Genomic DNA, 14,748 nt, shown 5'->3' on the forward strand with positions numbered 1-14,748 from the left:
TTATTCGGTGGATGATCGAGGGCTTAAGCTTAGCTCAGGGTAAGGCAGTTTAGGGTTTCGACTGACTACTTTTGGGCTTTGACAGATTTTCTCTTTTCCAGGCAATGAATCTCATTCAGTATCCTACTTACTAGACGAGTCAACGTGTGATGAATTGTATGCACGTCTATCAGCACTAATTTATCAAGTGCCTCCCCGGTAGCATTCGTGATGACCTACTAGTATACATCTCGATCGATCTAGCCTACTAATAGATCAATCTAGACCCATCATCAAATTTCGACATTTTCGCTGATGACAGAAAAACGGACAAGAGTCCTTAAAGAAAGTAATCTCGTATAAGCACTACCATTTTCTCATCGCAATACGTAGTCACGACTGCTAGCATATGACCTGTTACACAGATTTGATTGATCTTCTCATACTTGCATAACACCAAGCGAATCTATGGAAGGGCCCAGTATTTTTCAATTTGATTCGATTGTTCAGGAGATTACTGGTCATAGTGCAGGATCTCTGCTGGTCGATCATGCCAACCCTAACCCTAACCCAAATGACTGGTCAATAATGTGTTAAGAAATTATTAGACGCCAACTTGCGTGCCACAGAATTTCCTGCAGTCATTCAACCTATCTGATCCAATTTCATTACAGCAACTATAGTATTTTGCCAATCGGACAATGAAAGCTTCACCATGCGGAGACGATGGTGGTGACGTCATGCTAGCCGATGCTCCACGAAAGAGAAGCAATTTCCTGGACGTCATCAAGTCTACTACGTAGCAAAACAATAAAATTGCTAATGAGTTCAAGCTGGATCCAATCAATCATCGGTCGAGGTCAAGGGTTTTTTCTCACTAGACATCTTCCAAGTTAGAAAGAAAGACACGACGACACCCCACCGTAGATCAACATATGATGTATGTAGACCCTGTCTGGTCAGATCCATTGGACACGATGCAAATCACCCCACGTGAAGAAAGCTTAGCAGTAGGGATACTACGTGGTATGTCATGAGAAAAAGCTTGGTTCTTTAGGCTGGACCGCCGGACCGTTTGAGTTATAACCCATGACGTCCCTCGCACTTGCCTTTCTTCTCTTTCTCACACCAGCTGTTGCATCTCTGGCCTTTGCAACAATTTCCTACCCAACAAAAAACTTCTAGTTCACAATGACTCTATCTCGCCACGTAAGTTCTTGTTCCTCTCTAAAGAAGCCTGAATTAACAATGTAACAGGTCGATCCCGACGAGCTCATCAAGACTCTGCGAGATGGCTCGCACGACAGCCTCAAAACCAACATCCACACTGAGAATGCCGTCGCAAGTACAACCCCATATTCAACCCGCTATGCCAGCAAAGAGGCCATTCCCAAGTTTCGCATACCCACAGAAGGCACACCTGCAGATGTCGCAGCGCAGCTACTTCGTGACGAGCTCGATCTCGACGGACGCCCCAATTTGAATCTGGCCAGGTAGGTCGCAAGGCCAATTGTTTCAAGAAAATTGAGATCTGTGCTGATTGTGGATAGCTTCGTTGGAACATACATGGAACGACAGGCAAATGCACTGATGTACGAGAATATGGCCAAAAACCTGTCAGACGCCGACGAATACCCTGCTTTGATGGCCATGCACGCGCGATGTGTTTCCATAATAGCTAATCTTTGGGGCGCCCAATCCAAAGAGAAAGCGATTGGATCAGCAACCGTTGGATCTTCCGAAGCAATCATGCTTGGCGGTAAAGCAATGCAGCGCCGATGGCAGGAAAAGAGACGAGCAGCTGGGAAGGATACTTCTCGACCCAACATTCTCATGGGAGCCAATGCACAGGTAGCCCTGGAGAAATTTGCCCGATACTTTGATGTGGAGGCACGTATTCTAGATGTTTCGGAAAAGAGCAATTATGCCCTCGATCCAGAAATGGTCCGTAAAAACATCGACGAGAATACTATCGGCGTTTTTGTTATTCTTGGCTCCACCTACACTGGACATTATGAGCCTGTGGAAGAGGTTTCGAAGATTTTGGATGAATATGAAGCCGAGACTGGCCATGATATACCAATTCACGTCGATGGGGCAAGTGGCGGTTTCATCGCACCTTTCACGTATGTTGGTGGTGGTCAAAAGTGGTAAGCATTTTTCCCTGTTGCACAACCCCATCAATCTGATGCTGATGGTTTTAGGAACTTTGAACTCCCTCGAGTCAAGTCGATCAACACTTCTGGCCACAAATTCGGACTTGTATACGCTGGACTAGGTTGGATCATCTGGCGTGATCAGTCATACCTTCCCAAGGACCTGATCTTTGAGTTACACTACCTGGGAGGTACTGAAGAGTCGTACACACTCAACTTCTCAAGACCTGGAGGGCAGGTCATCGCGCAGTACTACAACCTCATTCATCTCGGATTTAACGGATACCGCGACATTATGGAGAATTGCCTTGCAAACGCACGCCTACTTAGCAAAGCTCTAGAAAAGACGGGCTGGTTCACATGTGTCAGCAGTATTCATCGCAAGAAGTCATTGAAGGCGGCCAAGGATACTGTGCTTGGTGAAGGACAGGAGACCTCTGCCGACTACGTGGCCGGACTGCCTGTCGTGGCTTTCCGATTCTCCGATCAGTTCCAGAAAGATTACCCTCATGTGAAACAGGAAAGTGTCAGTATTCTGCTTCGGGCGAAGCAGTATATCATTCCCAGTAAGGCCGATCACCTTCGCTTTCTGTACCTCTGCCGCTGCTGATATCCACTTAGATTATCCACTTCCCCCGACTGCTAACAAGATCGAGATCTTGCGAGTAGTCGTCCGAGAGAGCATGAGTGCCGACCTTCTCGAGCGCCTGATAGCCGATATTATCGCCGTCACGGAGAGACTGGTTGATTCAGACCCCGTCGATTTGTCTACACTACAGACTCACGCGCATCGTTCTCGTATTGAGCGGAGACGTGATCATGCCGAAAAGCTTGGACAACAAGCTCACGATCAGCCGCGTCATCAAATGGCGAAGATGGGTGAGGGTGTGCATAAGACGGTGTGTTGATTGATGTGTACGAAAACTGGCGGTGGCGATGCCACGGAGAGCATTTATTCACTAGTTTACTCGACGACTCTTTTGTTTACCGGTAATTATCAGGTGTATTTCAATTATGAATAACATTTCGGGCCTTTTACTTCATATCTAAATTGATCTTGCTTCTCTTCTCGTGGCTGCACTATGGGAATAAAGAGTCTAGTAATAGTAGCACTATTTTGTACTGAATCATCGCATCTATGAGCATCGATAAGACAATTGTTTGGCTTGATGAAGCCGGTTCAGGAACAGAATACATTGTGTGCCGTTCGAGGGGATTAAGTCGAGCTCTATTTCTTCGCCACCTAAGCAACTGAACTCAAAAGCCCTTGACCGGATCCATGTTACCATAGATGCCATGTCGCTCTCGCACGTGAATTGTGAGAAAACTATTATAGAGTGCCACACACGTCTCGAGAAAGTTCACAAGAATAGAAGATGCGAAGAGCTCGCAGTTTTCCGCAACGAACGCTTCCCATGTTACACAGCGAGCTTCGACCTCAGCATTCTCTCAGATTTTCTTCTCACGTAAACGAGATCGGGCCGACTTCACTGACATGTCGAATCGATACCCTCCGTGAACCTTATCAAGAAAGTCCGGGGAGACTATCGCTGTTGATGAAAACTTTGATGCTTCTATAGTACCGGTTTGCGAAGGCCTCTGTAGAGCCGTCATATAGTTTTTTGTAGGAGAGTCTTAGGAAGCATCAGTCTGTGATATCGAAGGCAACACTAATATGGTTTAGAATCTCAACGGGGAGGGTTATGATCGACATGTTGGGAGCCAGCGGTTCGTTATTTATCTGCTTTTACGAATCGACATCGAGCTGCCACGATACTCGAGGGCTAGAGAGTGCCAGACTGGTGGTGGGTTCGCACCTATATTTTCGCCACCATCTGGGCTAGACTACCGGTCCGTTAAATTATTTCAGATTCTCTCTAGTTTATAGTATCATCCTTATCAACCTAACTCCTTGGGCACAACGAGGACTGAAAATTTCTAGTCGGCCGCGGCAAAATTGATAACGGAGTCATATATGTTGGGAAGTATAGGAGGTTTAACTAAATTATAGGCAACATTGACGCATTTTTTCCGTTTCATCAAGCCAGACGCAAACTGTCTCGCTGGAGAATTTTCCTGAAACTTCCATTAATACGCTCTACCCAGATTTAGACAAGCCAATTAATAAACACTTAAGAGATGCCCCGAAGAAGCCCTTAAGTAAATATAACTCTAAGCACTCTTAAGTAAGCCCCTATGGCTTATCTCAGGAACTGATATCTATTAATTAGGGCTTATAGAGCCTATTAACTCAAACTATAGCTTCCTAAAGCTGGTCCTTGAACCTAAACTCAGCGTAACCCAATTTCTTAAGGATAGCATCAGTTAAGATGTCAGTGACGCTCTAATGCTAGAGATGCTACCAATTAACAATACTTCATCGTCTATGCCTTGCGGTGGCCATGAATAGCAGTCCGCTTAGAGCTACTAATGGGAGTATCATACACTGTATTTGGATTGATAAGTCCTGTACAGAAAGCATTCGCGGCATTTCCAGCACTGCGCAATCAAGTTTGACAAGGAGTAACGAGGTCGTGAACTCCTTTACAGAATATGAACCTAGTTTGTTTTAAGGATGGGTGTAAAACTAAATGGAGTGTATTCATGAGAAATCCTGAATTTGCAAAGTACTGTAAGAGCTTGTGACGGAAGGGCTACAATTGATGCATACAATTGCAAATGACGTGTACAAATCGACAGTAGAAGAGGTCAAAATAAAGACTGGCATTGCTACAGTGGACGAAATGAGTGCGGTTGTTGCATTGGTGGGAGTCAATGAATGCATCGGAGCTGTGGGCTCTGAAAATTGTTAGCTGGAAAATATTTGGTTCTGGGACTATCGAAGGAGAAGCCGATGCAGTCGGGGTTGAAAAAATGATTATCGAGGTGCGAATTGCTGATAATTTTGAAGGTAACAAGCTCCTATTGACGCCTTTCTTGGGGCTAGGGTATGAGTCCGCTCGTCTCTGCGATTCGGTATATATACTTCACACCTTTGGCTTCACCACGTTGTAACTTCCGAAGGCCACTCTGTACACCTTCGAGTCCTCCAGGTATAAGCTCCCATGGATGGCCGGAAAGATTGCCCCTGGCCAATTCTCGCGCCACATACCGCATAAGCACATATGCAAAGTCGATATCCTTAACCACCAAGTCTTTGTCCGCAGGTTGGTTGGGCATCGTGGGAACAAAGGATCCATAATGCGATGATCCTACATAGCTATAACCAATCTCGACATTGGCCGGGATGCTGGGATGTTTATATTTGTCAGGGGGACCTCCTTGTACAACAGATAGATGACCCCCGTGACCCAGCAGTTGGGAAATTGGGATCCAGGATTCGTTTTCACAAATCGCATCGAGAGCATGGTATGCAGTGAGGCCCTTCAGTGCTTCCTTTACCGCTGCCTTCATTGCATCGGCTCCTACACGATAGTCGATGATCCTGTCTCCCAGCTCTGGTTTGAGAAGAGGAGTCAATCCAGACCTTGTGGCACCACATATTGCGATGATTGGATGGATATTTGCAAGTGATGCCAGTTTGATTGCGAAGGTGCCCAGTGCAGAGGAAGCGCCGTATACAATCAACGGCAATGGCTCTGCGTTTCTAGAATGGCCCATCCACGGTGCTGGGAGATTTTGGCGGCGAAACAAAGGTAGAGCCGCGGCCAAGATCGTGAGAGGAATCGTTGAAGCTTCTATAATCGGATTTGAAGGATTGTTAGAAGGCATAATGGAAGAGAGGAGGGGGGGGGGGGGCCTGTTACTTACCCTCAAATGAGATATTGTCGGGAATGAGAAACGCCGTATGGGCCGGAACAACCGCAAACTCGGCATATGCTCCTCCTGGCATTAGCATCTTGTGAAAMCCCGCCACACGGTCACCAATACGGAACTCCCCCATTCTTTTGACGTCCTCGCCTATAGCGCTCACGTATCCGGCGACATCGTCGCCGCTGTTTACGGATTTGTTTGTTATATACAAATGCCTGTAATCTGCATTGTAGTTTACTTAGAGTGAGCAGCGATGGTACCAATGGAGATATATACCTTTAGGGTTGCTGGCTGCAACAACCACCTTGACCAATATCTCGTCGGGACCAATGCCAGGCATCGGTCCATCTTGTATACGAGCGGTTACCTCAGGGAAGGTCGGAGATACAATCACTTCTTTCATCGCGAACCAAAATGGGCAATGGGGAAAAGGAAAAATAAAATCGAGGGGATTTTTCAAGACTTACTCACGGTGCGGCCCTTTATACGTACAGGTCATCGTTGTGTCTCAGGTATTATTAATTAATAAGCCGCCCATCACATTCCACGCAGCACGTAAAGTAATCGGTAAACGAAGTGGGTTTTTTTCCCCGAACCTGTATACAATCTTAATTTCAATTCCTAATTTCCAACTCATGTATAAGTTATACATAAAAAGTATTACTAGTACGACTAGGACATCTGTTTATTATGTTCTCCAACGCCACAACCACTGCAGCGAAATGGGCGGCGTACGACTGGTTGAGAAGATGGGAGCTCCGGCTCAGCCGGAGCAGTAATAACAGCTTGAGATGCCTTAACTTGGCCTTGTACGAGTGCCTGAGCTTCCTCTCTAGTCATTACGTGCTCAATCAATGTCTGCTTTTTAGATATTTGGGCGCTTTTGCTTCTCTTTTTCATGCGCAGCTCGTAAATCATTGTTGTTTCATAGGCTTTCGACATCCACATAATTGCTTGATCAATCACTTGATTTGGGCTTCTCTATACGGCTTTTGATTGTAGTTTACTGACGTACGAATTGGCTTATATTTTGAGATGTTTGTAAGCAAGATGACTGTATATGGCTTGATCGACTTGAAGGAGATATCAATGGCTTTATGAACAGTAAGTTGTTGAATAACTCGATCTGTTTTAAAAGACACTAATCCAGTTGCCGCGAAGCGATTTCGAATAGTTTAAGCTTTATATGCTATTATATAAGCCTTTGGAAATGTAATTAAAAAGTCGATGTGATTGATATGATTGAATCCAAGTCTCATCCGCTGCTCAACTAGTTGTCCATGATATTGCTATAAAATAGCCAGACAGCCAACATCAAGAGACTGTAAAAGATATAAGGAATGAGGAGGTATACAGACTGGAATAATCTTCGGATCTTCGCATTTAGCTCGTCCATAGTTATATCTTCGTGAGAACTTTGAATCAATCTCTGGGCGATGTTGAACAAGATTGTATACCCATTTCTCTCCAACTTGTTGATTTCCATGTTGTGAGAGAAGATAATTAGCCATCTCTTGTTCAAGAGAGTCCGCGTGGACTAACTTAGTTAGATACCAAAAGCCTTAGTCATCATGAGGCCTTTCCCTTTTCAGGCTAGCTAATCTGAGAACCTGAGATAATCACGGCGCTCAGGGTCGTGCTCAGTTCTTCTCAGTAAGTAAAAGCGGCGGAGGGTGAGCAGTAAACGGAACAGAAAAGCTGTGAGGCGTCAGGTAAAATCCAGTACGTAGCTTCAAAAGCGGTAGACTTGGATTTTGAGGAGGATGGGGGTGAGATTTATCACGTCCCTTGTTTTCTTGTCGATGATTGGAATACTAAAGTGACCCCAGAACGACCCCGGCGATATCCCTGCCATTGATATACAGATACCAGCCTATTATCATCCAGAGGATTGAAGTAAATCATCTGCCACGAACTGTCTATGCAATATCAAGCCCATTAAGATGGATTCATTGGACAATTCGTATGACGGACATAACTTAACGGATATTGAAAGTACGTGCCTCATTTCCAGTTTTCTCTGCCCTGACTGTGCCGCTTCGATGCCGTACAGACCAAGCCCTTGCTCTCTCTGGAAATCGGTCATCCTGTACCAAGGCAGACCTCTGGTCGCACATTTCAGCCTGATCCTGTTGCGACTCTCGGATGTCATCAGGCTCAACCAGCCCTCGTAGAAGATCAACTACAACACGTCAGCCGCATGTGATAGCTGTACCTAGGTCGCAGCCTTGCCGTGACATACCTGTGTTGTATTTCAATACACGTAATTACACGCCATTTCTGAATATTCAATGCTGTGTAACCCAGAGCCTTGCTCTTCCCCCTCTACCCCTGTCACTTCTCGCTCAGCTTGTTTCGCGAGGCTGTGCATTACAAGGAATCGGGTTCCATCCACATCAACTGTATTTCAAGATGGTCCGCGCGATACCCGCACCTGGTATTGATTGTAAAAATATAATTGGTTTGAGATGAGAATGCATCGCCTTTTTATACCCTGCACAATCCATGACAGTGTATAGAAAAGCCCAGCCTCAGCCGGGTTCCAGCGTTCCATCATTTCTCGACGAAGCGTTTGCTGCATACTAATATCAGAGACATTGACGGAGCTCCAGAAATCAAGACAGTAATATCAATATGGTTCTAGTATATGTTCCTACATATCGGTTAAGCCAAGAAAAGCTCAAGAGTCATCTGGAAGACGTCTTTGGCTACACTATTATTGTTTTCGACGTGAGTGACGCGTATCACAGCCACACTGGCACAGCCTCGTTGGTGTCCTGACCATATGTAACAGGTGCAAGATGATTACTATGTGGTAGATGTGCCTCAAAGCCTCACAGACGTACGTGTATTTGAAATACCGGATGGAAAGGTCGGAACCAAATCTATCTAATGCTGTACAGGAGCAATGGGATTCTATCGATAATCTTCGAACTGGCAGGCGGTGAATGATTGGTCCATGTTCTTTTATTGTATTTTTGTGGTTCTACGAATGCTGAGCTTTTGTCTTGCCCACGAGCCCATGTTACGAGTAGTGCAAGAAGCAAGGACATCTTTGATCCTGACCCCGTCAACTGGTGCAAATTCGTTTAATGTGTCTTGCCTTAATTTTAATCTTCATTTGTCGGACATTGCCACTCAGTCTGCCTAGCTGATCCACCCTGTTTGTGATGCAAACAACGGCCTGCTAAGCATTTAGCCTTCGACCTGGGCAATATTCGAGCAGGATACTTTTTTCAGTTGAATATCAGTTATGCTTAAGTTAGGAATACGCCTTTCGGGTCTCATCCGCAAAGCCTCGTCCATTGATATAAAGTGCTAATTCTAGACTGCAGTATCAAGTAAAAATCACATACGAATCTGGATAAACAAGGAGGTTCTCTATTCCCGAGATCATTTCCAGCAAATCTAACTACCACGATATCAGGATGCTAGATCAATACGATACGTTGCAAGTGGCGTGTGATTCAAGTCGTCCGTATCCGACAAACCTGATTCGCACACATGCATTTTCTCATGTGTTAGAATCTTATCGGAAGCGCCTCCAAGAGAATCAGAAGAGTTTATTTGAATCAAAGTCTCAATACCATCTCATCGAGCTGGTAGAGACTTGTGACGGTGATCATGGTTTGTTAACAGAAACGCTCTCTCTCTTGTTATAGCATGGAAACTGACACCATGCAATGAGTAGAATTCACGTCGACTAGCATTAAGCTAGTGGAAACCCTGAAGAAACATTTCCAATTGAATCGTAAAGATCCGAAATGCCGTCATGTGTAAGTCTACCTCTAAGCAAAATATGGGACTGATCAACTAAGAGGCTATCAGATTCATTGAAGCCGAAAGCTCAAGAAGTCCACTAGACTGCTCCAAAGAGATGTTGGAATACCTATTGTCATTTCATCAGGTATCTCCATCGTTCTTAGAACTTGTGCTTGCTTTCGGTGCGGGAAAACAGCCCGACGACTTCCACTATACAAGCTTTCGACATGAAAGCTTTCTAGACCAACTCAATACAAAATTTGCTATATTCCGACTAGGTCGATCAGGTCGGGAATTCAAACAATGTTATAATCTTTGGTCTACCGAGCCGTCGTCTGGGGGCAGCAACCCGTGGTCCATCCGACAGACGGTGGTCTATCATTCTTTCGACGTGGAAACCGGAAAGGCTTTTTGGATTGACATCAAAGCCAATAGTGTGATAAAATCAAGAATCAAAGAAGAGACAGCAATTTCTGGCAGTATAAGTGCGCAGAACATGGTTGACCTGAGCAGTTGTTTCTCTACTACTTTGCAAACCCACCTTATTCATTTCGAGTGGTGCAGGGAGAATTGGCGGCACCAGTTGACTAGACTCGAGAAGAGATCGAGCGAAATTTTAAAAAAAGTTTTCAACGCCCCAGTCGAACTTTTGGAGTTGAAAACCTCCGAGAACGCTGGCGATAACGGTCTAAATGGGGACGCTGGAGGATTTGAGTCAGGAATGGGGACAACAAACGTAGGAAGGGCTCCGTCGAGACAGACAACAGGCTTATCCGCCATTCCTGAGACCATTATTTCTCCAAATCTTGCCAAATGGGGAAGGCAAAATTACCGGAACAAACCACAGGCAACTTTGGTACAGTCCACACTTCAAGGGTCGTTGTCATCAACGCAGAACGACAACGTCGATGTATCAAGTCACTTTAGATTTTCTGAGCCGTTCCCCATCGAACAGCTACAAGATCTTTCTCGCATAGAATCTACACTTCAAGAGATAGGCATGGTGATAAAACTGAACGCTGGTGTGCTTCTTGAAATAATGGGCTATTACCAACGTCTTATCGACGACCCTTATTTTCCATCCGAAATCAAGGATGGCTCGTCAACGGCAGTATCGGACTTTTTCCAACAAATTACGAGCATTGTGAATGATCTGAAAAGAGAACAATGTCGAATTGATTCATTGTTACAAGTGCTGGGTAATGGCAAAAGCATGGTAAATAATGACACCTCTGACCTTTGAAAGGTCTTTTAGAAGTTGACAAAAATTGAGTAGTTTGAATCCATCCTTCAGTTCAGGAACATCGAGATCAACACATTATTTGCCACAAATGCACACCACGGCTCCCTTCGAATGGAAAGCATGACACAGGAAATGCATGATTCTACAATGAAGATGCAAAAGATGACAAAAAGCATGCACAGGGTTGCGGAAAGAACTGAGAGAGAAACCGCTTCGATGCACATCATCACTCTAGTTACCCTTATTTTCCTTCCGGGAACGTTTATTGCCGTAAGACTAGGCATGCCAAGTTTGAAGTTGCGTAAGTTTACAGACCATCTAACTTTTGACCAGACATTTCTTGGTAGTGGACTATTTCAGTGGGATCAGAATCAACCTGAAGTGATGCCTACTTTCAAGCCGGAATTCTTCGCACTCTTTGCCAAAGTATGCTTTCCTTTCATGGCAGTCATTGGTTTGATATGGATTTGTGCGTATTGGTGGGCCACTCGACGTCGTGGAGAAATGGATATTGACGAGGAAACTGAAATTTCAGATGGCCAAGGCTTTTTGGAAAAAGGCAAATATTGAGGCACTCAATCAATGTAAATTTATTTATATAGAACATAGTTTTTCAGGTGTACAGGCCTGGATTTTACACTAGGTTGGACTCTAGATTACTCAAACGTCGTGTATGGTTATGTTAGGCATGAAGGACTAGAAGAAAAGAACACAGAAGTACCGCGTGCTATTGAGGCTCTTAGATTCAGAGAAGCTCTTGACCATTATCAGCCTTGTCATTACTGTACGTACGGTATCAAATACGTTACACAGACTAGTTCGCAGAGTAGAGCATGCATTGACGCATTGGGGCACCTCAGCCACCTCGTCAGTTGAATTAGGCTGAGGCTGAGTTGAGAATTAGTTAAGTAATGAGCCGCTATGACAGCCTTGTACAAATTCCCTGCAACCCCTCTTCTTACTTGCATTTCTTTGCCACCTACATGACGCAGGTCAGGTCCGCGCTCGACAACCACTGCCAAAAGGCAGTCCTAGCGCTGCAGTATATACCACCATATTATATATACCCGTGGCGAGTTCCTGAAGAGGTCGAATCTTGTATTTTTGCGTGATTGGCAAGGTAGGCCAGCGTGCAATTACCTGCTGCAGCCACTCTTGATACACGTAAAATGGACTCAATCTCGAAGGACTTCGGCTACTGGGTGAAGAAAATCTGTATTCAGGGCTTGACTGGCGACGGGAAAGAAGAATTTTACATATCGGAAGATGACCTAAGAGGCTACTGGAACGAAAATCTGATTAGCGACGTCTTATGGCAAGCCGGCGTACATCGTCAAACCCTACCTCCGCCGAGATCTATTATTAAAAGTTATATTCGCATCTTTTCGATTCTTGTATACATCGCAACGCCCAACCTACCAAGCCTAGCCTACCTTAGCGAGCTCAATGAAAAAGGTTCTGACGACCATATCCTACCGTTTATGGAAGGTTGTTTTCCTGGCACATTGGAAGGGAAGGAAGTCGAAGCGAGATTTCTGCAGTCCCAGTTTTTGTTCAGTCCAGTCGTATTTGGATCAGGATTGCATGGAAGAGATCTTCACAGTCGCTGCGTTCTACCGTTGACCTTTGAACGTCAACTTTCCGGTCATTTTGGCAGCCCTGCTAACACAGTTACTACTAAATTATATAAATTGCACAAAGCCTCGAAGCTTCAAACAAAAGATGTACATTCATTCTTTCTTGATTATCTTTTATTGTTGTTTCTATCTATCACAAGATACACGAAGTCTGACATTTTGAACTTCTCCAGGACCTCGTCGTCATCAAAGAGTATCCGAAAAGTGAAATTGGGCACAGCTTCAAGAACGAACTGAAAGCGTATTTATCATTTCAGTACCCTGGCAACGAAGATTATGTATCCAAATATTTTCTCAAATATCATGGGTCGTTCAAGCAGAAAGACAAAGCGTTCATAATCCTTGAATTTGCCGATGAGGGAAGCTTGCTTGAACTTTACAAGAGTAACAGAGTGCCGCGCACACGTGAGGAGCTTCTTGGGTTGTTCGAAAACCTCTCTGGGCTGCTTAGGGGCCTGAGACTATTGCATGCGCAAGATCTCCGAAGAACCAACAGGCAGTTACGAGGAGTACATCAAGATTTAAAGCCAGCAAATATCTTTGTCTTTCGGAACGAAGAAGGGGGCACATACAAGTATAGTTTCAAAATTGGCGATTTCGGGTTGACCAGTTTTACTTCGGATGAGGCATATCATATCAAAAAAACCCGTGATAATAAAGGCGGTATCATGTATAACGCTCCGGAAATGACCAACTACGATGATTTCTCCCGATCCCTCGACGAAGGTATCAGCCATCTCGTTGATATATGGTCATTCGGTTGTGTACTCTTTGAAGCAGCTGTCTGGGCGATATCCGATGAGAGAGGACGAGAGGAATTCAGATCATTGCGGTGCGAAGAAAATGACCCAAATACTCTTCTTCGCAATCAAGGGTATGGGGCATCGTTTCATAATGGCGATAGAAGACTCGATGCGGTAGACAAGACGCTGGACCGCGTACTCGAACAACGGCGCTTTTTTGATGATATAACAGAAGGTTTCTGCGAAATCGTGTTGAAACATGCGATGGTGCCGGTACGAAAACCGCGCTATGATGCTAAAGAACTGGGGGCCGCTATCAGGCAATATTTCGAAGAAAAGGCTAAAACACCGCAGACACCATGGCAGGTGCCATCTCCAACTGGTAGAACCTCTATAACGGAACTTGACCAGAGGGCAAACCCTCGTTCGTTCGAATATGCGCGGACGTCACCTGACTATAACGCTTTCCCAAGGAGGTCAACATCGGGAGGAAATCAATCAGGCCAGAGGAGATTCAACCGTCATGATTCGGTCAATGGAGCTCGCGATTCGGACAGTCCACATTCCTTACCTGAAGAAACAAGTTTGGATCCTCGACGAGAATCTGAGCTGCATCCATTATTAACTCCTCCAGTCCACAGAGACTCATTTCCCAGTAGCAAGAATGAAATTACAGCCGATTCTGTAATAGAATCTTCCAAATATGATAGAACAATCAAACCTGAGGTCGCCAAACGAACAAGTTCACCAACAACCAATCAAACCAAATACCTCAAATTCCGCGTTCCTCATGTAATCAATTGGATACAAGGAGGGAAGAAGGAAAGTGATGAGGTTTATAGGTGCTTATCTATTGCACTTGAGAAGCTGAAAAAACGACAACAGGTATGTTCAACGATGTGCAATGTGTTAAAAAGGGTCAAAGCTCACTCCAACTTTCCGAAGATATTCATCATTGACGACACAGTGTCGATGAAAAAAAATCATTGGCCAGCAGTTGTTGACACATTCAGAGCCCTCGCACATCTCACCGACGAGGTTGACCCTGATGGTATCGACCTGTACTTTAGATCGAGCCCCGAATCAACCAAAAAGCCAGGGTCCAAGTTGTTGTATAAATTCAGGGGAGTGGATAGGTTAGTTGATAAAGTGATCTCTCAAGGCATGAAGCAGGAGGATATAATTTTCGATATGGAGGGTAGTATCAGCATAATTTTGGACCAAGTGAAGGAAAAGATATCACACAAAAATCCGAAAACCAGCATTTATATTCTAACCGATGGAATTTGGGATGATGCCACGAACAGTGACAATATCTGTGGAGTTGATAACGCCATTCGTTCACTTGTCGGAGAAATGCGTCGGCAGAATCAAATGCGGTCCAATATATCGATTCAGTTCATTCGGTTCGGTGACAATGAGGTTGCTAAAGCTCGTTTGAAATACCTGGACGA

At 44.8% G+C, this 14,748-nt stretch overlaps 3 protein-coding genes across 3 annotated transcripts; 2 read left to right on the forward strand and 1 right to left on the reverse strand.

Moving 5' to 3' along the window:
- Positions 1 to 1,170: 1,170 nt before the first annotated feature.
- On the forward strand, positions 1,171 to 3,043 carry BHQ10_002928 (uncharacterized protein; the record flags this gene model as incomplete). Its single annotated transcript, XM_040875127.1, has 5 exons — positions 1,171 to 1,188; positions 1,237 to 1,472; positions 1,530 to 2,129; positions 2,184 to 2,701; positions 2,757 to 3,043. The coding sequence occupies 5 exons, from the start codon at positions 1,171 to 1,173 to the stop codon at positions 3,041 to 3,043; spliced, it is 1,659 nt and encodes a 552-aa protein (XP_040731432.1).
- Positions 3,044 to 5,078: 2,035 nt separating this feature from the next.
- BHQ10_002929 (uncharacterized protein) lies at positions 5,079 to 6,312 on the reverse strand (the record flags this gene model as incomplete). Its single annotated transcript, XM_040875128.1, has 3 exons — positions 5,079 to 5,833; positions 5,907 to 6,131; positions 6,186 to 6,312. The coding sequence occupies 3 exons, from the start codon at positions 6,310 to 6,312 to the stop codon at positions 5,079 to 5,081; spliced, it is 1,107 nt and encodes a 368-aa protein (XP_040731433.1).
- A 5,771-nt stretch (positions 6,313 to 12,083) lies between these two features.
- BHQ10_002930 (uncharacterized protein) lies at positions 12,084 to 13,919 on the forward strand (the record flags this gene model as incomplete). The annotated part of the gene is made up of 3 exons (XM_040875130.1): positions 12,084 to 12,638; positions 12,725 to 13,718; positions 13,768 to 13,919. The coding sequence occupies 3 exons, from the start codon at positions 12,084 to 12,086 to the stop codon at positions 13,917 to 13,919; spliced, it is 1,701 nt and encodes a 566-aa protein (XP_040731434.1).
- Positions 13,920 to 14,748: the final 829 nt, after the last annotated feature.

The sequence above is a fragment of the Talaromyces amestolkiae genome (assembly GCF_001896365.1).
Source record: "Talaromyces amestolkiae strain CIB chromosome Unknown scaffold4.1, whole genome shotgun sequence".
Lineage (NCBI taxonomy): Eukaryota > Fungi > Ascomycota > Eurotiomycetes > Eurotiales > Trichocomaceae > Talaromyces > Talaromyces amestolkiae.